Here is a 19,617-nt window from a genome sequence, read left to right on the forward strand (position 1 = left end):
CGCTGGGAGGGGCGGGGCCCCGGGCGGGAGGGGCGGGGCCGCGGGCGGGAGGGGCGGGGCCGCGGGCGGGAGGGGCGGGACCCCGGGCGGGAGGGGCGGGGCCCCGGGCGGGAGGGGCGGCTCGCGTAGTGCGCCACGGAAGCACGCGGGGTGGGCGTGGCCGGAAGTGCGCAGGGTCGGGAAGGAAGGGGAGGGGGCCGCCATTACGCGGAGCCGAGCGAGGCCGCGCGTCCCGCTTGTTGCGCCGTTCCCGTTAGGCGGGCCCGGGCCTCGCGGGCCGCGAGCGCGGCGAGGCCCCGCGCGGCGGGAGGCGCCGCCGCCATGGAAGAGAAGGGCCTCGCCAAGGAGCTGGACCAGTGGATCGAGCAGCTGAACGAGTGCCGGCAGCTGAGCGAGAGCCAGGTCCGCAGCCTCTGCGAGAAGGTGAGCGCGGCGCCGGGAGCGCGGGGGGCACCGTGGCGGGGAAATAGGTTCGCGTGGCTTTCCGCGGGGCCGCCGTGCTGCCCGTCGTTCATCCCAGGCTGGCCGTCCTCAGGCGTGCAGCGTGTTCCTGGCATCAGGAATGCCACGGCCGTAGGAGTTTTTCCCCGCACGTAGCCTCTCTCAAGAGAATGGGTTTAATTTTTTGGCTCTGAGTTGATCTGAGCTGCGGAGGAGGCTCGGGGCGATGTGTCCCGGGAGGGATCGGTTCCGTCTTCCCGGGGCCTCCCGTCGCGCTTCTCCCGTGCGTCTCGGAGCGCCTGGTGGGAGCCGCGTGCTGCCAAGTCAGCCGTGGATCGGTGAGGGAACGTTCTGACACCCGATGGGCGATCTCGGAAAGCGAAGCGGGGTGAGGTAGGCTGGAGTGCTGACCTGAACAGCGGCGGACCTAAAATAGAAGGAGAAGTGGTTGGATAAAGGACGTGATCTGCTATTTTGGACTGTTGCTTGGGCGGCCCTTGGGCAAATTCCTCTTTGGACTTACTCAGTGTAGGCTATCAAGAGCCTTTTTTGTTCTTATCAGGAGACAAATCCTTCAACTTGTGTTATTTTTTCTCTGAGAAGTTAAATATCTCCGTGTGAACATTCTCTCAGTCCTGTAATCTAGGGCTAAGTTAGGATTTTTTTTTGGTCTTGCAAGATGTGACAGTTCAAGAATTGAAGTGGTAACAAATATAGTGCCAAAGATGATTCTTTTAATTGCTTCTTGTCTCAGTGACCAGCAGAGACCATTGCTGCTCATCAGGGGTTCCAGAGAAGCTCTCAGCTTTCTCTCCTGGGTGGACTGATAATTAGAAGGTGCCGAGAGTAAAGCAGAGAGTTCAGTGTTCCCTTTAGGGTCATGTCACTGATGGTGAACTTGGCATAGTCCCAGTGCTACCTGTGTGTCTCACTCAGTTCTCTCAGAAGTGGAACGTGTTTTCTGATGCCTGTTCATGGCAACACGTTTTGGCCAGTGACTAAACACCTCAGTGCCAACTTCAGAAGACGCAGTTATTTCTTTATATCCCATCCTCGCTAGACTACCGCGGTGGAAAGATCTGAACAGTGGGAAGGGTCTGTACTGCAACCTCATGTAACGTTCCGTGGGTTCTCATCGGAAAGGTAGGAGCTGTTTGTTGGAATGCCACAGGCAGAGTCTACGCAGGACTCCAGGCTCTGGCTTCCTGATAGATGGTTTCACTAGTGGTTCTGATATCTCGCTCTCCCCTACCCAGTCTCTGTTTTCTTTCCCTCTTTCCCTTTTTTTTATTCCATACTGGGGCTGTGTGTTTGTTTTATGACTTTTTCCTCTAGATCTTCATCAGTTCCAAGGGAGTGTGGTGAGAAGGACTGGTGCTACAGCAGGCAGCGACAGCAGTAGCTTGAAGAATAGGTATATCTTGAAGAGCGAGAGCTCCTCATGGCTGTGCTGTCTCCTGCGTGAGGCCGAGCTAATAAGCCTGAAAGAATTTATTAGCATGATCTGTGCCTTGCTCCAAGCATTGCTGGTTGGGAACCGCTGTTCTAGCCAGCAAGCTGTTACGGAAAACCATTCTCTTCTTCTCTGGCTGCATTGTTAATTGAGGAGTTGTGGCTGCTGTGTTTTGGGGAGCTGGAGGACAATGCCAGCAGACTGTGGCCGTACGTCAGGGATCGCACAGTAAATAGGGAGCGTGGCAGCTCAGTGCACCGTGTCGCAGCTGGAGGTGGAGAGGGTGTTTGTCATCCAGATGACAGGTAGGAACCCTGAACCTGTGTTGCACGGTGTGAAACGAATGTCATCTGTCACAGCACCTCGTTCTTCAAGGGGGCTTGTGACTGACAAAACGACTTGGGTGTGAAGTACATGCTCAGTGATGCTCTTGCGTGGCTTATTCTTAAGTTTTTGGGGAGTGGTTCTATCATCCAGCTGGTGGTAGAAAGGAGCTTACAAAAACTTTTGGGTGTGCAGGCTTCCTTTTGGTGTGAAGCAGCCCTGCCAGAAAGCTGGTTTAGTTTGTTTCCTGGAGATAATATTTGGAGAAACCCTAACCAACCTTGTCTCACTTGTTGTCACTCCCTTTTGTGTGACTAATTTCTAAGAGGCCAAGCATAACAGTACTTCTTGCTTCAGGTTTACGTTTCTGGAAGAGTGTGGTAGTTAAAAAAAAAAAAATAAAAAATGTTTAAATCAAAAATAAGGGAGAGGGGGCAAGAAAGATTCCAGACTTGCCTGGGTGAGTCATTCTTGTTTTTAATTGCTGGCATAAGGGACAGTCATGAGGGAAAAATGGGACATAGCTAGAGTTGATGAGGGTATGCCAAATTATTTTGTGCTCTGAAAGTTCTTGAAATCTGCACCTGTAAAATCACATTCTGTCTTCACCTGCCCGGTTGCGACATAATTTTGGCAGCTAATCAGTCTTGTATTCTTCATAAAGTTAATCAAGATATCATCTCTAGACAACATGAAAACACTTGTTGCGCGTTCTGCTGGTCTTGAAAATGAAATCCAGCTAAAATCGTGCTGACATTTTGAGGATTGTAGAAGGACAAACAATTATGATCACTACTGGAGCTTGTAGACACAAGAAATGTTCCAGGATGTTGGGGAAATGTGCGTTCCATGTCTTGCATATCATACTACTTCTCTGAACATCGTGGTCTTAGTCTCTCTTGATAGGAGAAGTTTGTGAAAACGTTTTTTCATCATTAAATAGGCAGTGAAAATCCATGGAGTTCTGCCTGGGATTATGTCTGCACTTCGTCAGAGGTGCCGTGGCAGCTCTCTGTGCTGGTGCTACCTTCGAAATTGCTGACTCTGGTGCTGATAGCAGGGTAGTGCTGGCGGTATTGAACTGCCTTTGAAAGTGCAGAGGTTGTAACCTGTATTTTTGGACAGCTAGAGTCAGGTTAAATGGCCAAGAAGTTGGATTGGTTCAACAGGAAGCACTCCCGAGTTTAGATGCGGAAGCCTCTTGGTTGCTTATGTTCTAAAGTTCAAGTCAGGTCAGCAAATGAATCCTGGTGCAGGTGAGAGAGTTGAGAACCTGCTTATCCCAGGGGAAAAAGGTTTTTCAGTAAGGTAATAAAATGAGATGTGAAAGAAGGTGAGTCAAGGGCTGTCTCTTAGATTAATCACAGACAAGCAGCCATCCATAACCGCCGCGCTTTTTCTAGCTTCTGTTTTCTATCCTTGTTCTTGGAATCTGTAAGAAGGGCTGCAGTCTCGTTGCTGTGAGCAGCTCGAGAGCTTTGTGTCGTGAAGTGGTGGGAGGAGGATTCTAATTGCTAATGAAGACTTGGGTTTCTGGGACAGTTACTGAATGGTAATTGTAAACTGATGCTTCAAACCAAGCAGCAGGAGCCCGTTGATGCTGTAGGGAATATCGCTGTTAGTGGCGTGTACCTGTGGTGCTTCTGCCCTCAGAGATCGTTTCACTGAAGAATAATTTTAGCAGAGAGTTAGCAAGCTCTTGTGCATTAATTGGTGAAATTAGTGTGAGTGGTGGAGCCAAGTAGTGTTCTGGATGCTGTTCAAACCATGAAATTCCGAGTCTTGTGTTGAGTTACAGCCAGGAATATTTCATGTCTCCAGCCGTGACACTCATCCCAGGGTATGCTGGCCCAGGTACCCCTAGGAGCACGTGTGCGCCGTGACAGTCCCTGTAGCTTTTGAGGCTCCAGGGTATCCTTGGCTGCCTTTTTGCTGAAGGACAGGACAGGACAGCTCCGTCCTTCAGGCTTCCATCTCATTTGGGGAGAATCTAGCTGGTTCTTGTGCAGGCCAAGCTCCTTGAGATTTTAATATCCTCGCACGCTTGTTGACATAGTAGTTTGATCTGTTGCAGCTGATGGAATGACGGTTCAGTTGGAATTGGGTTGGAAGCTCCATCGCTGCCTTCTGTGACTCCTGAAGTAAGAGCTTCTACGGGTCAAACAACGCTGAAAACCCGTCTCCTGGTTGGATTGTAATCCCCTCACCCTCAGAATTGGCCTACACAGTTATCGTAGATGAATCTGAACAGTGTGATGGTTGATGTGGATTTGATGGTTAAGTCTCTCAGGGAGGGCTTAGTCTCCTGGTGATCCCAGTGGTGGTCTCGAAGCTGGTGTAGCATCTCAGGTTTTGGAGCAGGACATTAATGGGTTGTGTTCAAGCCCTGAGACCACTTAGTTTCTTGTAAGACAGTAAATTATCAGGACGTGCATTCTCCAGCCTCCTTCCACGCGGATTGAGGACCGGACAGCAGACAAGCTCGTGTTCCACTGTACAAATGGGATCTACGGAATGTAAAACAGGGAAGAAGAGTGGAGTTGAGATGATCAGCAAGCTCACAGCCAACAAAGTCTACTCTTCAAAGGAATTTTGAGCACAGATGGTAACTATTATGCTTAAAGGAGGCGTACTTGATAAAAAATATCTAAAAGCTGCTGCTTTTTATTCGGACCTGGCTATGCTTTTCATCCAAAACAATTGAGACACGTGCTTAGGAAGCTGGTAACATTAGTCACCGTTTTCTAAAACAAAGGTAGCTAAAATATGACTTTAAATCATAGTCATTTCACAGCCTTTTTAAGTAAATGACGATAACGCAGGACGTCTCACTTGACTCAGAGGTTCTTTATCCTTGTTTTGTAGTGGTGCTTTTGTTCTTTTCAGTCATTTGACTTCAGTGTTAGCTCTGCACAGTTAGCTGCTGCTTTTCTGGAGTGTTTTTAATGATGCTTAAGATTTTTCAGCTCTAGTTCTGCGTTGAAGTCATGTGAGGGCAAACTTCTGTGGCCAGCCGAGCTCCGCTTCCGAGCCTGATTGGAACCAGCTCCGCAGCGTTAAAACGACCGGAGTTAATCCGTTGGTGTGCGCGTATGTTTGTCTACATAGTAAGCTAAAATAGACTGCACAGTAACAGCTGCTAGGCAGCTTAGGAAAAGCTACTGCTCTTCACTGCTGGCTCCTTCTTTCTCATGAGGGGAAGCTTCTAGATTCTCTGGAAATAACAAAATTTCAGGACTCACACTGGCCCACGTTCCTAGGGCGCGTTTAGTGTGTGTTAGCCCTGTTGCTGCATAAAAGGAGCTCTTCTCTGTTGCCTGTCCGGCGTTACCCGTGTATGTTTTCAGGATGAGTGCATGGGTTTTCTGGGCAGATCGGAGTGGTGGAGAGTCACCGTGTGGCTGAGACACCGGTAAGTAGGTATGGCATCTGTAGTGTCCCGCATCTTCTCCCAGGAGGCTTGAAGCGAGTGTATTTATAGTTTTTACGCAGTAAAAAGCAGCGTGCATGATACAGAAAGTACCTTGCATCTTTTGTGGTCAAGTGAGCTCCAGCTCACAGCAAAACCCAGTCTGTTGCTTTGTGCAAGTCAGAACACACCGAGCAGCTGGTTTGTGACGGCGTTTTACATGTGTCTCTCCTGGAGGGCAGAAGCTCTCAAAAGGTGCTTTTAAAGATACGTGAACAGAATTTAAGTACTGCTGTTGCACTCGGAGATGCAGTACATCCAGCAGTTTGCAGTCAGTTGGGAACTGCCAGGGTAGACCCTACGTCATTGGGTCAACGTGCAGGATGTGTTTTTGAGGATCGGGGTCACGTGCCTTGGGTTAACCTACCGTGTAAGGGGCACGCTGGATGCTGTCCAAGCCGTTGACTGCTTGGGTTGTAGTTCTTTCCAAGTACACGCTTTCCCTGAAAGAGGCAAGGCAACTAATGTTTGCATGTGAACACAGGTGTCCTCGGGGACCTCGCTGAGGGTGTCCTTGGTAAGCAGCTTCCCTCTGGGAGCTACATCATCCCGAATTGAGGGACTTGGCGATGAACAGCCAGATCATTGCCTGCTGGTGGCTGTTCAGCACTGGTGATCTTTCATCCCTTTGTCCAAATCAGACTGAGCCAATCTGTGGGTGTTCACTGTGCCTCAGATGAGCCTGGAGCGCTGATCTACATCGGTTGGTGAGCTGTAGGCAGCAAGACAAATGTGATGTTTGATAACGATAGTAGGGTAATCCAGATAGGCTGCGTTACATGGCTGCAATTAGCAGAGGAACTGCTGGGTGTAGAGGAAGAGATGACTAAATCCAGGGATGCCATCCCTCCATCTGTGGTCATTTTGTTGCCAGCTGGGTACAGCCAGGGAAGGTGGTTGTGGCTCCATATGTTTAAATTGCCTCTGACTTGGCTTTTCCAGTTGTACGTGACCTCCTTTTAGAAGTTGTTAAACTGTTGTTCTTTGAAGAGGATGGAAAATCTGGCAGGCAACAAGTGCCTTGGCCGAGAGAAGTGCCTCTTGCATACGCAGTGACGTTCTGTGCCAGGTCAGTAAAGCGAAGCGTAGGAATACTTGTTTTCCTCGACAGCTTAAGCAAGAAGAAATCTGGCCTTCTGCAAGGAGAACGGATTTGTTGGTTCCCGTGTCTTCTGGGAACGTGCAGAGAAGGTTCCCTTTCCTGCCATACAGCTCCAGTCCCCTCGTGCTCACCGTGACGCAGTCTGAAAGCGCGGTACCTCCGGAGAGCCGAGGCAGCCCCATCGGCCGTCGGCGCTGGCACTCGTGTTGGTTAGTGTTGGGCAGAGTAACCGCGGCGTGGCTCAGCTCATCGGGTGCCGGAGCGGTTGCCCGGCGTTTCTGCCAGATGAGCCGCTTTGCGCAGCCTTTCTGAACGCCATCTCTGCTCAGCTATCACAAGATGAGCTGGCTTTGTTGGTATGGAACCAACACGCTGTTCGTAGTGCTGTTTCCATGGCACAGACCCGCCGCTGCGAAATCCTGGGCTTCGGAAGAACTCTGGAGGTTTACGAGCGTGCGGCAATGAGAGGAAGCCCGAGGGATCCCAGAGGAGGAAGGCAGCGAGGAGTAGCTGCCAGTGCTGGCAGAATAGTTGTTGCAGTGTGCTGCTGTGTTAGCAGGAAAGCTGGCAACGCCACCGGTTCCACGCGACTGCGTGGGATTGAGAGCAATCCGTGGAGCAGCTGAGCTGGTAGTCAGAGTAAAACGTGGCAGGAGACAGTCTGTGTTTAAGTGCCTGGTTGCACATCAGATGACTTCTGTCAGAAGTCTAGGAGGTCAGAGTTTTCCTACTAGTGTAAGTTTAGGGTTATTTCCAGCTTTATGTGTGCTTTCGCAAACCAGCAAATCATAATAGTCGCCCGAGTGGTGCGCACCGTCTCCTCTGGTATTTCTACCTAGAGAAGACCCCAAGAGTATTGACTGATCTCTGTTCCTACGAGTTCTGCACTGAATTCGTCATGGCAGGGTGCGGGGTGGCCTCCCAGACTGAGGGGACAGCTGTGGTGCTGGAGGAAAGAGCTTCCAGGTGTCGTGAAACTGAATAGCACTGGACTTTGGCGGTCGGATTAGAGTGCTGCCGTAGTTGACGCAGCTGAGATGAACAGACCTGAGCTCTGCTCAACATGTAGATGAGACACGTCTGTCCAAATCATGTATGTTAAGCAAAAATCAGTTGTGCTTAAGAAGGTAACATCTGCCCGTGATGGTACTGAAGCTTACGGGAATAGTGCTTCGTCTTGTCTGCGCTTGAGAAATGTTTGGAAGAAGTGTAGGATTCATGGGTGAACCTCGACGGTGATGTAAGTAGTATATCCAGTGCAAGTCTTGGAGTTCACACTGCTTCATTTCAGGGGTGGCTGGAAATTAACTCCAGTTACCACTTTGAATTTGTTTGTCAGTGCTTGGAGTACTGTAAGACCTTAATGGCCTGGCCTCCCAGTACCAGACCTGCTTGTCTTTGTGCACAGGGATTTGTAAAACACACTTTATCTCTGCTTGCCCGACAGACTGGTTTTGCAGTGGTCAGCCTGAGCTACTGAAGTGAAATCGGGTTTCCAGTGCAAACACGGTAGAATAACACCTTCACCTGCTTATGGAGGAGCTTCCTACCTTTTTGTCCTAAATGTGTTTTTCTTGCTAGGCTAAGGAAATCCTTACGAAAGAATCGAATGTGCAAGAGGTCCGTTGCCCCGTCACCGTCTGTGGGGATGTCCACGGTCAATTCCACGACCTTATGGAACTCTTCAGAATTGGTGGGAAATCGCCAGACACAAACTACCTGTTCATGGGAGACTACGTGGACAGAGGCTATTACTCGGTGGAAACGGTGACTCTTCTAGTAGCGTTGAAGGTACAGCTTGACAGCTTCTCTACAGTAGCCTCGGGCAAAACTTTGCTCTCGGGGAGCTCGGAAGGGATCGCTTCTCCCGTTGACGCTGCCGTTGGCTTGAGCTAGGCAGATGTAAATGGAAGTGTGTGAATGGCCACGTGTTGTGTGATGACAGAGCTGACTGCTTGACTGCTATTCGAAATACTCTGTTACTGTTTCTTTCCGTGTCGGTGGCACGATTCGGACGTTCAACGATCGTTTTCTTTGTCCGTAGGTGCGTTACCCGGAACGCATTACAATACTGAGGGGCAATCACGAGAGCAGACAAATTACACAAGTGTATGGCTTTTACGACGAATGTCTGCGCAAGTACGGCAACGCCAACGTCTGGAAGTATTTCACGGATCTCTTTGATTATCTTCCGCTTACGGCTCTAGTAGATGGCCAGGTAAGCCTCGAGTAAGGAAAACGCTCCGTTTCGTAGAGTTACGCAGACCGTGTTGTCTGTCCTCTACGTGAAGAGCCCCAAACAAGCCCCTTTAACTTGTCATCTGAATTGTTTGAAAGCCCATCTACTTCTTGTGGGTTTGGGGAAGAATTGAGTGAGGTGCCAATAAAATTTGATGGTGCAGGAAGCTTTGGTTTCTGCTGCTGAAGGAATGGCAGGGCGTTGCATGTACGTTGCGCTTTAAACGAGCGCTCGGCAAGCGAGGAATCCCCTCGTGATAAATAGAGGAATCCCCTCGTGATACATGAGATGGAAGTTGAGTTGTGGCTGTGATGCAAGATACCCCTAAAACGGAAGGCGTGGTGTTTTTTGCTGTTGCTCTGATCCCTGTGTGCAAGGTGCAGCCCTTTACTTTTGTTTCCTTCGGCAGAAATTAAATTTCATTTCCGCCCTGCGAGGGCGAGATGGCTGTAATTGTAAAAGAATGATAACGGAGTTAAAACCAGCTATTTCTGAGATCAGTCTTCCCATAACAATATGCACTGAATGGATTGCTTTTTTTTTTAATTTTGGGAACAGATATTCTGTCTCCACGGTGGCCTCTCTCCATCCATAGATACACTGGATCATATCAGGGCTCTGGACCGCCTGCAAGAAGTTCCACACGAGGTAACCGGAAAAGAAATGCGTTGTGAACTTAAGATATCTGTTGGTGGAAAATGCAAACGTGGCCTCAGGTTGAAATCCATTTAAACAGGGAGACATGAGGTTACACAGCGTGTTATTGCCTTCCTAAGAGCTAGGGCTGATGAACATGCATTTGAGCAAAACACACAGGTCAATATGTTTAGATTACAGCCATCTACAAAAGCAGAGCTGTGGGGTTTTCGCAGCTGTTTTTCACAGAACCACAGGATTTTTTGGCTGTCACACTGACTCAAATAATAGTATTTGACAGGGGAAGGTGTTCCCTACCTTCAGCCTCATGGCAGACTTGCTTGTGAACAGACAGCCACCACGTCAAGCCATATTGTGTCACCATCCTTCTTCCCAGCCAGTCCTTTCTTCTGTGATGTTTGACCTTGTTCATCGCTCTCTGGAGGCCTGAGATCAGACTGAAGAAACCAGCTTCTGAGCTCTCAGGGTAGCAGGTGGCTCTTCTGTGTTGGAGTGGCTGGGGGCTTACAAATGGACTTGAATGTTCCCCTGATGAAAATAAACCTCGTGTCCTGCAATGTCTTTCGTATAACAGCAAGAACAATGCAGCAAGGTCTTCCCAGGCCTTCCCAAAACCTGAAATAAGCTGTGTAAATAATTCCCAGAGTTGGGGGGCTACCTGATGGGACATGGACCTGTAGTTAGGCCTTATTGTTGCTCTGGGGTTTTCCCGGTCCTGTGTTACATATCTGTGTGCTGAAATCTGCCTGTCCTGAGGACTTCCACATGTAGTCAGTGTGATCCCTACCGCAGAGCTCGGATCAGCGGGTAGGAAACAGCAGGAGGCTGGGAGAAACTAGGGTGTCTTTACTGCCCCTCAGTAGCTCAGCAAGAAAAGCTGCTGAGCTTCATTTGTGATGGTTAGAAGATGTGCACCAGGATCTTTTTGCATAAGTCACGTCCAACAACACACTGTTTAGGAGAGGAAATTAAATGATTAATACCCTGCAGAAAGGGCTACTGGAGCCTTAACATCAATCTCTGGAACAGTTAGTTCATAGCCTCCTATGGATCATTGCCCTTTCTTTAATTTATTGCAACTTGGCTGGCACCGGTGGAGCCATTGCGTGTCCGTGGACACACCTACCTTCTCACCTGGCCTTCCTTCATTATCCTGTAAGAGTCAGGAGCAAGAACGTGGATCTGCTCGCCGCCTCTTTGTATCTCTGACTAGTTGAAGTGAAATGGTAAACGGTGTGTGTGGAAGAGGTGGTGGGAACGGTTTTCCGCTTCCATGGGCTCCTTTTTTAGCTGTGTACGTCTCCATTTCTTTGGGAAGGATGCTGACTGACACGGTGAGTAACTACTGGTACTACATGTGGTAAATGAACTCACGTGCCTTGTGCAGAGAAGGTCGTGCTGGCAATCTTGCTGCTGTAAATAAAAAATATTTCTGAAGTGGCTTTTTGTAACCATCTTGCTAGCGGTCTAACGAAGAACGCTTCACCTTTTTCAAGGGTCCGATGTGCGATCTGTTGTGGTCGGATCCGGATGATCGTGGCGGCTGGGGTATATCTCCACGCGGTGCTGGCTACACCTTTGGGCAAGACATTTCCGAAACGTTTAACCATGCCAATGGTCTCACGCTGGTCTCCCGTGCTCACCAACTTGTCATGGAGGTAGGGCAAGCGCTCTGCTAGATGGGGCTAACAAAACATAGATGCGAGTTCTTTTCTCCTCTTGGGAGGCCTTCTGCTGATGGGTTTGCATGAACTGACACCTAAATGTTACGCAAGAGGGACTTAAATGGTGTGAAAACAAGCAGCAACAGAACATGATGTGCTTTTCTTCCCTGCCTGGCAAGTAAACTGCCAGAGGGACCCTGTCACAGCCCATTTGTGGAAGTAATAATCTTCTTACACGCCCGCTGCTCTACTTAGACTGCTGCTGCATTAAGGAGGCTGTCCTATAACACTCGGCCGTCAGATGTGACAGGGATTAAGCCATAATTTTGGCTGTTGATAGGCTGTTCTGGTATGTCTTGCTGGAAGATTGCCAGGTGGGTCAATGGAGCAGATGTATTTTTAAAATCCAGTTCAAGTAGATCCCTTAAGTAGTACCGTGTGTCAGAAGTCGCTCGCATCCAGCCGGCGAGTTCTCAGTTGTGGTGGATGAAAGCCGAAGGCGTACCTAAGAAATCCCGAGGTTTCTTTGTGGTACAATCCATGATTTGTGTACGAAACGGGTCAACGCACGAGCGACACATGGCCCATTTCTCTGCCGAGTGACTGGAGTTGTTTTTGCTGAGTAACTACTGCTTGTTCTTGTGGTAGAGGACTCTGCAAAATGCAACTAAGTCGTTTGGAAATAACTTCAAAAAAGTATCTTGTTTCACAAACACCTTGGATCATTTCAGCCTTCAAGAGGAACTTCAGATGGGCTGAGGTTTGAGGTTTAACAGAGACTTTTTTTTTTTCCCCCTCTTTTTTCTCTCTCTCATTTTCTGGCAGGGTTATAATTGGTGCCACGACCGAAATGTGGTTACCATCTTCAGTGCTCCCAATTACTGTTATCGCTGTGGGAACCAGGCTGCTATCATGGAACTAGATGACACTTTAAAATATTCCTTGTGAGTAACCTGGCTTGGGCTGGTCTCTCTTCCTCACCTTTCTGTATTGTGACCAATGTCTGATCCTTTCCAAAGGAGGTTGTTTTGTGAAAAGTCAGCTCAAACCACTCAGGAATTAACGTCGTGTGCTCTACCTGCAAAAATAGCTAAAAATAAGTAGTGAGTTAAGCTCTTGAAAGCTTCTCCTGGGTACTGCATTATCTTCTCTTCCTGGCTCTCTGGAGAGTTGAAGCTTCTCTATATTTGCAATCACTCTATTGCCCAAGCTTGATGGAGAGAGTAAAGGCAGATTGATTTTATGGGTTTATTTTTATTTTCGGGACCACTAGGCTTTGTCAAGATGGGTGAGGGAGTCTGAATTCTGCATTCAGCTGAGCCCACGTGAAGGTAGTGCTGGGCTGCTGGGTGGTGTTCCCTCTGTAAGCAGCGTTTCGACCAGCTGCTGAGTTTTTAACTCCCACGGATGCTTGTTTTGGGACCGGAAGGTTTTATGTGGAAGCAGCTGGGATGAATAGAACAATAGCAGCAGGAGAGCTAGTGTAGTGTTTATTGTGGTGTTGGAAAATAATTTGTGGAGGAGAGGGAACTGATCCCTTTTTTCTTTCCCGCAGCCTCCAGTTCGACCCAGCACCTCGTCGTGGAGAGCCTCATGTCACCCGTCGTACCCCAGACTACTTCCTATAAACCTCTCCCGACCTTTGCGGAGGGAAGTACACTTGGCGTTTTCAAGAGCAACAATATTTACACGTTTCCGTAAGAAATCGGGATTCGTCTCAAACTTCAAATCCCCCATCATGGACCAAAACGTGCCATACAGAGGACGAAGGGCGTTTAGCACAACTCGAGACTGAATTCCTTACAACACTATATATATCCTGTACCCGCCAGCCCAACGGTCAGTTTGCCTGCTGTATTTGTAGTCATTGTTTTTTTCTTCTGGACTGTTCAGAGAGGAAAAAGGTAACTCTTAATAACACTTCCATCCCCTTTGATGCTTCTTTGTAAATTTTTTTAGTTCTAGTGTTTAACTGGCATGAATTAGAGTTGATTTTGGAGAGAAATGCACACTAACTTCTTCCCCCACCGCCCTTTATTTTATTGGAAGACCGATCGACTTAACTGGAGAAAGGAAGCAATTCCTGCTTGGGAGTACGTTGTCATAACACGGATAAAAGCGTTCCCTTTTTAGCTCGATTCCCGTTCCGTGTCGATCCTGCCTTTATTTTTTTTTTTTTTCTGGTTTGTTCTTTTTTTGTTGTTGTTGTTATTTTCCCCTTCTCCCTTCTGTATATTTGTCCTGGAAGTGCTTGCAGTCCTCCTCGCTGTACCTTAAACCAATAAACTTGCCGTTGTCAGCCCCAAGCCGTGGTGCCTCTGCTGGGATGGGCGGGAGTGGGCGGGATGGGGCGGACCGGAGGCGGACCGGGAGAGGCGGGGGGTGGGTGACCCCGGGGCGGGGCCGTAGCGAGCCGGGAACGATGGCGGCGGCCGCTTACGAGTTTCTGGTGCTGGGCGGTGGGTCAGGGGGGTTGGCAGGAGCCCGGCGGGCAGCGGAGCTGGGAGCCCGCGTCGCCTTGGTGGAGCCGCACCGATTCGGTGGCACCTGCGTGAGTCCCGGGGGCACCGGCGGGGGGGGGACACCCGGTCCCGGGGCTGGGCGCGGGGGGGGGGCGGTGTGGACACACGAGTGGTGCGGGTCCGGTTCCCCCTATCTGACCCCGACTCACCGGAGCTGGTGCCCGTTCCCCCGGGGCTGATCCGGCTCCTGCGGCCGGAGCGCGGGGAGGGAAACAGGGGGGCAGGAGCGGCCGCGCCGGTCACGGAAGGTTGCGCAAGGATCTGCCTTGTCATGCCCAGCTCCGTGGGGCAGGGTCCGGTACCCGCTTCCCGTGGGAGGGTGCTGGTTCTTTCTGGGTGTTTTCAGGCCCGTAAAGGGACGGGGACAAGTCGAAAGGCGGCAAAAGCGGGAACGAGCAGGAAAAAAAAAGAAACTTGTTCTTCAAACAAGCCGGGGACGGGCTCTAGTTTTGCGCTTTAAGTACATTCCCTTGAAAAAGTTGCCCTACTAGGACCAGAAGTGTGGGAAAGGGATGGCAAACACCTTTCTCCTAGTAAATCTCTCTTAAATTAGTCATGGAAAAAACAAAACAAACAACTTGGATTTGAAGACCGTGCACCTTCTGTGTTCTGCTTCAAGGAAGTGAAGGAAAACAGACAAACCACGAGACCTTGAGGCACCGAAGGCGGTTACAGTCCTCTTTCATTACCAGAAACATATAATCCCAGCTCTTCACCCAGGAAAACAAAAGCAGGATTGATGTGGGATGCTCTCTAGAGTGTTGCCTTTGGAAAATTAAACCTTAATGCTGAGACTTGCTCTTATTTCCCCCCAGGTCAATGTTGGGTGCGTGCCAAAGAAGGTAAGGGCGCCTTCGCCGCTGGCTCTGGCAGCGCCTCAGCCGTGGGTTGGGTTTGGTGCAGGTGCCCGCCGAATTGCGGGGGCGTGGGGAGGAAGGAGCGGGGAGGAAGCAGGGGCTCGGAGCGTATCGAGCCATCGAGATGCCATAAAGCACTCAAACCCCTGTCCCGTGGGCTGCTCCGGGCAGAGGTGAGGCTTCACGGCAAGGGTTTTCCCAAAATCAAAGCGGTCTTCCCGAACTGACTCGCGGTTTGTGCCGGCAGGTGATGTGGAACGCGGCGGTGCACGCGGAGTTCATCCACGATCACGCCGACTACGGCTTCGAAACGCCCAGCGTCAAGTTCAACTGGAGGTAACTATGGAAAGAGCCCGTTGGAAACAAGCGTCTCCCGGTGCGTGTCCCACAGGGAGCAGCCACAGATGGGCGCTGTGGCCCTGTGGCTCATTGTCCACCCTGAAGGGGGTCCCTGCCCACTTTGAGGCTTCCCGTGGACGGATGCTGAGCTGGTGACACGGATGGGATTTTGGAAAGGAGAAGGGGGCAAACCGGCCATGGGAAGAGACTCCTGAAAAAGAGGGGTCAGTGGGGAAGGCTGCTGGGTAACTCGGGACCGTTTTATTTTGTGGCCTGAGCGCCACGTTCCGAAGGGATTGAATTGTTTTTCGCTGAGCTCTGTAGGTTCATTCACTCGCGGTGACGATAACCCCCCGCTCTGTTCCAGAACGATTAAAGAGAAGCGCGATGCTTATGTGAGGCGCCTGAACGAGATCTACGAGAATAACCTAAAGAAGGTGAGAGTGCTCTGGGGTTTTGGCCACTTTTCCAGCCTTAACGAGCGTCCTCTCGTCTATCTGGGGAAGCCCTGGCTCCGTCAGCAGGCTCCCGCACCTCCTCCTGCCGTTAATCATGTTCCCATTCCTCTCCAAAGGCTCACATCGACATCATTCAGGGCTACGGCAAGTTCACCGCTGGTCCCCAGCCCACCGTTGAAGTGAACGGGAAAAAGTACACAGCTCCTCACATCCTCATAGCCACGGGCGGGCGCCCGGCCGTCCCTCCCGACAGCGAAATTCCTGGTAAGCCTGACAACATTCCCCCCCGGGCTGCCTGGAGAGAGGTCTGCCGAAGCAAAGCGGGTTCGTGGAGGTGGAGGTGGGAAGTGGGGGACTGGTGAGGGGTGCGAAAGGGGCTCTGCTTTGCAGGTGCCAGCCTGGGGATAACCAGCGACGGCTTCTTCGACCTGGAGGAGCTGCCCAGGTAAGGTGGGCTCACCCCCCACCAGCTGCCGGTGACAGCGGCGGCTCGGCACGCCGGCACACGGCACCGTCACTTCTCCACAGGCGCAGCGTTATTGTCGGTGCCGGCTACATTGCGGTGGAAATGGCGGGGATCCTTTCCACGTTGGGCTCCAAGTCGTCCCTGCTGATCCGCCAGGACAAGGTAGTGCCACCAGCTGTCCCCAGCTGCCCTTGCACCTGGCAGCTGCATCCCAGCTCGCTGGGATTTTCCGGTCATCAGCTCCCGTGAGCTGGTAAAGGAGGATCCGTGTCGGCGCAGGCTCGGGAGGGTGGGAATGGCAATGCAGAGGATGGTGGTGTTAGGCTGATGGGTGGAAGGAGGGGCTGGGGGGATCGGACAGGGGGAGAAGAAGAGCGTAGGTGTGCTGCTGGCAGGATTTCGGCAGCACCGACCGGCACACCCGGCGTTTGTGCAGCCGTGCACGCTGCCGCTCCCGTTTCCTTCAGCTTTATTTCAAGTTGTGACTTGAGAAAAGAGAAATATTAAAGGAAAAACAATCAGATGATAACTTTTATCAGGAACCAGAAGGGCCCCAAACCTCTTCTGGGCCTGGTTGGGGTACAGGCGCAGGGAAATGCCTGTGGAGGGGGCTGCCAGGCAGTGTCTTCACCTGCGAACCCTCATCTGATGGGGCTGGTGGGTCCCTGCCCAGGTCCTGAGGACTTTTGACTCCATGATCAGCTCAAACTGTACCCAGGAGCTGGAGAACACCGGGGTGGACGTCTGGAAGCACACACAGGTATGGGCGTGCAGAGCAGCCCCTCGGCTGATCCCATCTCTCCTGGAGAGACAGGGCTGGGGGAAAGACAGCGTTTTGGGCGCCGCTTGCCGGGCCACGGCTTTGGCGGCATCTCTGGTTCTGCGGCACGGCTGCCATCGCCTGTTGCAAGGCAAAAGCTGTCGGCACCGTCTACTCCACGGCTCCTGTTGTTCCCCGCAGGTCAAGATGGTCACCAAGTCTCCTCGCGGGCTGCTGGATGTGACAGTGACCTCCTCGGTGCCCGGTCGCAAGCCAACGGAGGGAGTGATCCAGGACGTTGACTGCCTGCTGTGGGCTGTGGGGCGGGAGCCCAACACCGAGGAGTTGTGCCTGGACCAAGTGGTGAGATGGTGGCACGTCCCTTCTGCGCTGCCGCGAGGATGCCCACAGGTCTCCACAGGTCCCATGGGTCTTCAGGGGGTCCCATGGGTCTTCAGAGGGTCCCACAGGTCTCCAGGGGTCCCACAGGTCTCCACGAGTCCCACAGGTCTCCAGGAATCCCATAGATCTCCAAGGGTCCCATGGGTATCCAGAGGTCCCACAGGTCTCCAGGGATCCCATGGGTTTCCAAGGGTCCCGTGGGCCTCTAGGGATCTCATGGATCTCCAGAGCCTGCTGCAGGATGGTGTTCCCCCATGCCTTATCCCCAGTTTGGTACATGGCAGCCACCAGCATGGGTCCCCCATGGGCATCGCTTGTCCCATCCCTCCCATGGCAGGGTGTGCAGGTGGACGCCAAGGGCCATGTGGTGGTGGACGAGTACCAGAACACCACCAGGAGAGGAGTCTATGCTGTTGGGGATGTCTGCGGGAGAGCCCTCCTCACCCCAGGTACCGCAGCCGTGCCCCCCTCCCCAGCCCCTTGGTGCCACGCTGTGCCGCAGCTCAGGCTCCCCGTCCCTCCCCACAGTGGCCATTGCGGCCGGCAGAAAACTGGCCCACAGGCTCTTCGAGGACAAGCAGGACTCCCGCCTGGACTACTGTGACATCCCCACTGTCGTCTTCAGCCACCCGCCCATTGGCACCGTGGGCCTCACCGAAGGTGGGGACAGACAGGGGGCATGGGGGGGTGAAGAGGCTGGGGTCATTGTGGCTCAGTGGTGCCGGGTTGATGCTTGAGGAGACGACCTGATCTCCAGCAAGTGGTCTGAGCCCTGCAAAATGGGCTTTGACTCCCTCTTTGTAAATGCCTCGTGATTATGGCGCATCCCCTTGACCTATGTGTCGTGTCTTCTGCTACAGACGAAGCCGTGGCCACGCACGGGAGGGAGAACGTGAAGATCTACAGCACCTCCTTCACCCCCTTGTACCACGCCGTCACCCAGAGGAAGGTTAAGTGTGTCATGAAGCTGGTGTGTGCTGGCAAGGAGGAGAAGGTGCGTGGAGGGGACTGGGGGGATAGCTGCGCACTGCTGGGAGGTAGCGAGGACCATGGCTGGCTGTCCTCTTGTCCCCGCATGGTCGGTCCTGACCTGCACAGACTGGGTCTTGGGCTGGGATCCAGCTCCCCCAGCACCAAGCCCAGCATCCAGCCTGGATTTCGTCAGTGCTGGGTCCCATTCAGCCTCTGGTTTCTTCCCTGAAGGTGGTGGGATTGCACATGCAAGGACTGGGCTGCGACGAAATGCTGCAGGGCTTCGCCGTGGCCATCAAAATGGGGGCCACCAAGGCCGACCTGGACAACACCGTCGCCATTCACCCCACTTCTGCCGAAGAGCTAGTGACGCTGCGCTGAGGCCGAGGGTGCAGGCGGCACCCGGGGACGGCAGCTGCATCTGGGAAAACTGTTTTATATGTCTTTAAAGATGCCTTAATGTCAGGTGGTTGCCTGCAGAGCGTGGCTGTAAAATCAGCGTGACTTGCTTTGGACTGGAAAATAAATCCGGTGGTGCTGGCGAGTCTCTGCCTTTGGCTTTACGGTGCCTGTCTCCCGCCGTGCCCAACCGCGGAGGGTGGTGGCACGGTCCCTCGGCGCCGTTTGGGGGAAGGCTGCCGGTGGCCGGGCTCCCCCTCTACCGTCCCTGAGGTGCTGGGGAGCGACAGAGTGGGACAGGACAGCTGGGTGCTCAGGGTGCTGGTGGGCTCATGGAGGAGTGCATCCGCGTTGTTGGTGAACGTGGGATCACGGAGGAGCTGCTGGCATCTCCCTGCTGCATCCCAGAGGCTCCCAAATCCCCTCCGTTGCCCTGTTGCTGTCTGCTCTTGGTGGCTGAGGGTCTCGAGCTCTCGGAGCGTGAGGCAGCTTGAAGCGGCCGAGGGCAAAGCCGGCCTGGAGAGGAACCGCTGGCTTCTGCTTAGATTTTGCTGTAAATAAATAGTTTTGTGTGAAATCAGGCTATCTCTGAGGTCGAAAATTCCTAAGGAGAGAGGTGAGCCACCAAGGGAAGGAAACGCTGGTGCTCAGCTCCAGGCTTTGCCAGACTGTCTCCATCCCGGCCAGCAAAATCCTGCCCAGCCCTCCTAACCCCACCAGGATGTATTTAAAGAGTATGTTGGATTCCTAGGGGCTGAAGGACAAGCAAAAGCCCAAATATTACTGGTGTCCTCAGTTATCCACGTTAGTCTTTGAAAGAACAACAATTTCCAAGGCTTGTTGCTAACCGAAGCGCACATGGTTTCCTCTGGGCTTGCTCCTCAGGCATCTCAGAGGAGTCAGTTGGAGTTAATTCCTAGTTAATTGCTCCGTTTGAATCACGGTGGCTTCACCCTCTCAGTCAACATGCTTGAATGGCATTTTGTCAGTATTTTTTGTTTTTTCCTCTTAAATGACAGGTTTGATTTTAAGGCACATTTTCGCGTGTTTGCCAGATTCGTCCTGTACTCCAGAGCCAGAGAAATGATCCAAG

At 52.0% G+C, this 19,617-nt stretch overlaps 2 protein-coding genes across 4 annotated transcripts; both read left to right on the plus strand.

Annotated features, from left to right (window-relative positions):
- The first annotated feature begins 321 nt into the window (after positions 1-321).
- On the plus strand, positions 322-13,660 carry PPP2CB (protein phosphatase 2 catalytic subunit beta). Of its 2 annotated transcripts, none has more exons than XM_086611868.1 (7): positions 322-423; positions 8,371-8,580; positions 8,834-9,007; positions 9,587-9,676; positions 11,182-11,343; positions 12,175-12,293; positions 12,905-13,660. In XM_086611868.1, exons 1-7 carry the CDS (start codon positions 322-324, stop codon positions 12,975-12,977), a joined length of 930 nt encoding a protein of 309 aa, XP_086467994.1. In that variant the 3' UTR covers positions 12,978-13,660. The 2 variants fall into 2 exon arrangements, with proteins under 2 accessions (XP_086467994.1, XP_086467995.1); XM_086611869.1 differs by lacking the exon at positions 322-423 and adding an exon at positions 3,153-4,823.
- A 111-nt stretch (positions 13,661-13,771) lies between these two features.
- GSR (glutathione-disulfide reductase) lies at positions 13,772-18,661 on the plus strand. 2 transcript variants are annotated; one of them, XM_086611867.1, is made up of 13 exons: positions 13,772-13,900; positions 14,687-14,713; positions 14,976-15,064; positions 15,435-15,504; positions 15,642-15,789; positions 15,916-15,970; positions 16,054-16,153; positions 16,665-16,751; positions 16,953-17,114; positions 17,491-17,602; positions 17,682-17,813; positions 18,014-18,147; positions 18,357-18,661. In XM_086611867.1, the coding sequence occupies exons 1-13, from the start codon at positions 13,772-13,774 to the stop codon at positions 18,504-18,506; spliced, it is 1,395 nt and encodes a 464-aa protein (XP_086467993.1). In that variant the 3' UTR covers positions 18,507-18,661. The 2 variants fall into 2 exon arrangements, with proteins under 2 accessions (XP_086467993.1, XP_086467992.1); XM_086611866.1 differs by lacking the exons at positions 13,772-13,900; positions 14,687-14,713; positions 18,357-18,661 and having other exon boundaries at positions 14,852-15,064; positions 16,953-17,813; positions 18,014-18,089.
- Positions 18,662-19,617: the final 956 nt, after the last annotated feature.

Source organism: Tauraco erythrolophus, chromosome 5 (assembly GCF_009769465.1).
Source record: "Tauraco erythrolophus isolate bTauEry1 chromosome 5, bTauEry1.pri, whole genome shotgun sequence".
Lineage (NCBI taxonomy): Eukaryota > Metazoa > Chordata > Aves > Musophagiformes > Musophagidae > Tauraco > Tauraco erythrolophus.

Bases quoted from the DNA above. Each gene is read 5' to 3' on its own strand.
- PPP2CB (XM_086611868.1), top strand. From the start codon at position 322: ATGGAAGAGAAGGGCCTCGCCAAGGAGCTGGACCAGTGGATCGAGCAG. The intron at 8,581-8,833 runs GTACAGCTTGAC...CTTTGTCCGTAG, and splicing joins CTCTTCTAGTAGCGTTGAAG to GTGCGTTACCCGGAACGCAT. The intron at 12,294-12,904 runs GTGAGTAACCTG...TCTTTCCCGCAG, and splicing joins GACACTTTAAAATATTCCTT to CCTCCAGTTCGACCCAGCAC.
- GSR (XM_086611866.1), top strand. From the start codon at position 14,979: ATGTGGAACGCGGCGGTGCACGCGGAGTTCATCCACGATCACGCCGAC. The intron at 15,971-16,053 runs GTAAGGTGGGCT...ACTTCTCCACAG, and splicing joins GACCTGGAGGAGCTGCCCAG to GCGCAGCGTTATTGTCGGTG. The intron at 16,752-16,952 runs GTATGGGCGTGC...TGTTCCCCGCAG, and splicing joins ACGTCTGGAAGCACACACAG to GTCAAGATGGTCACCAAGTC.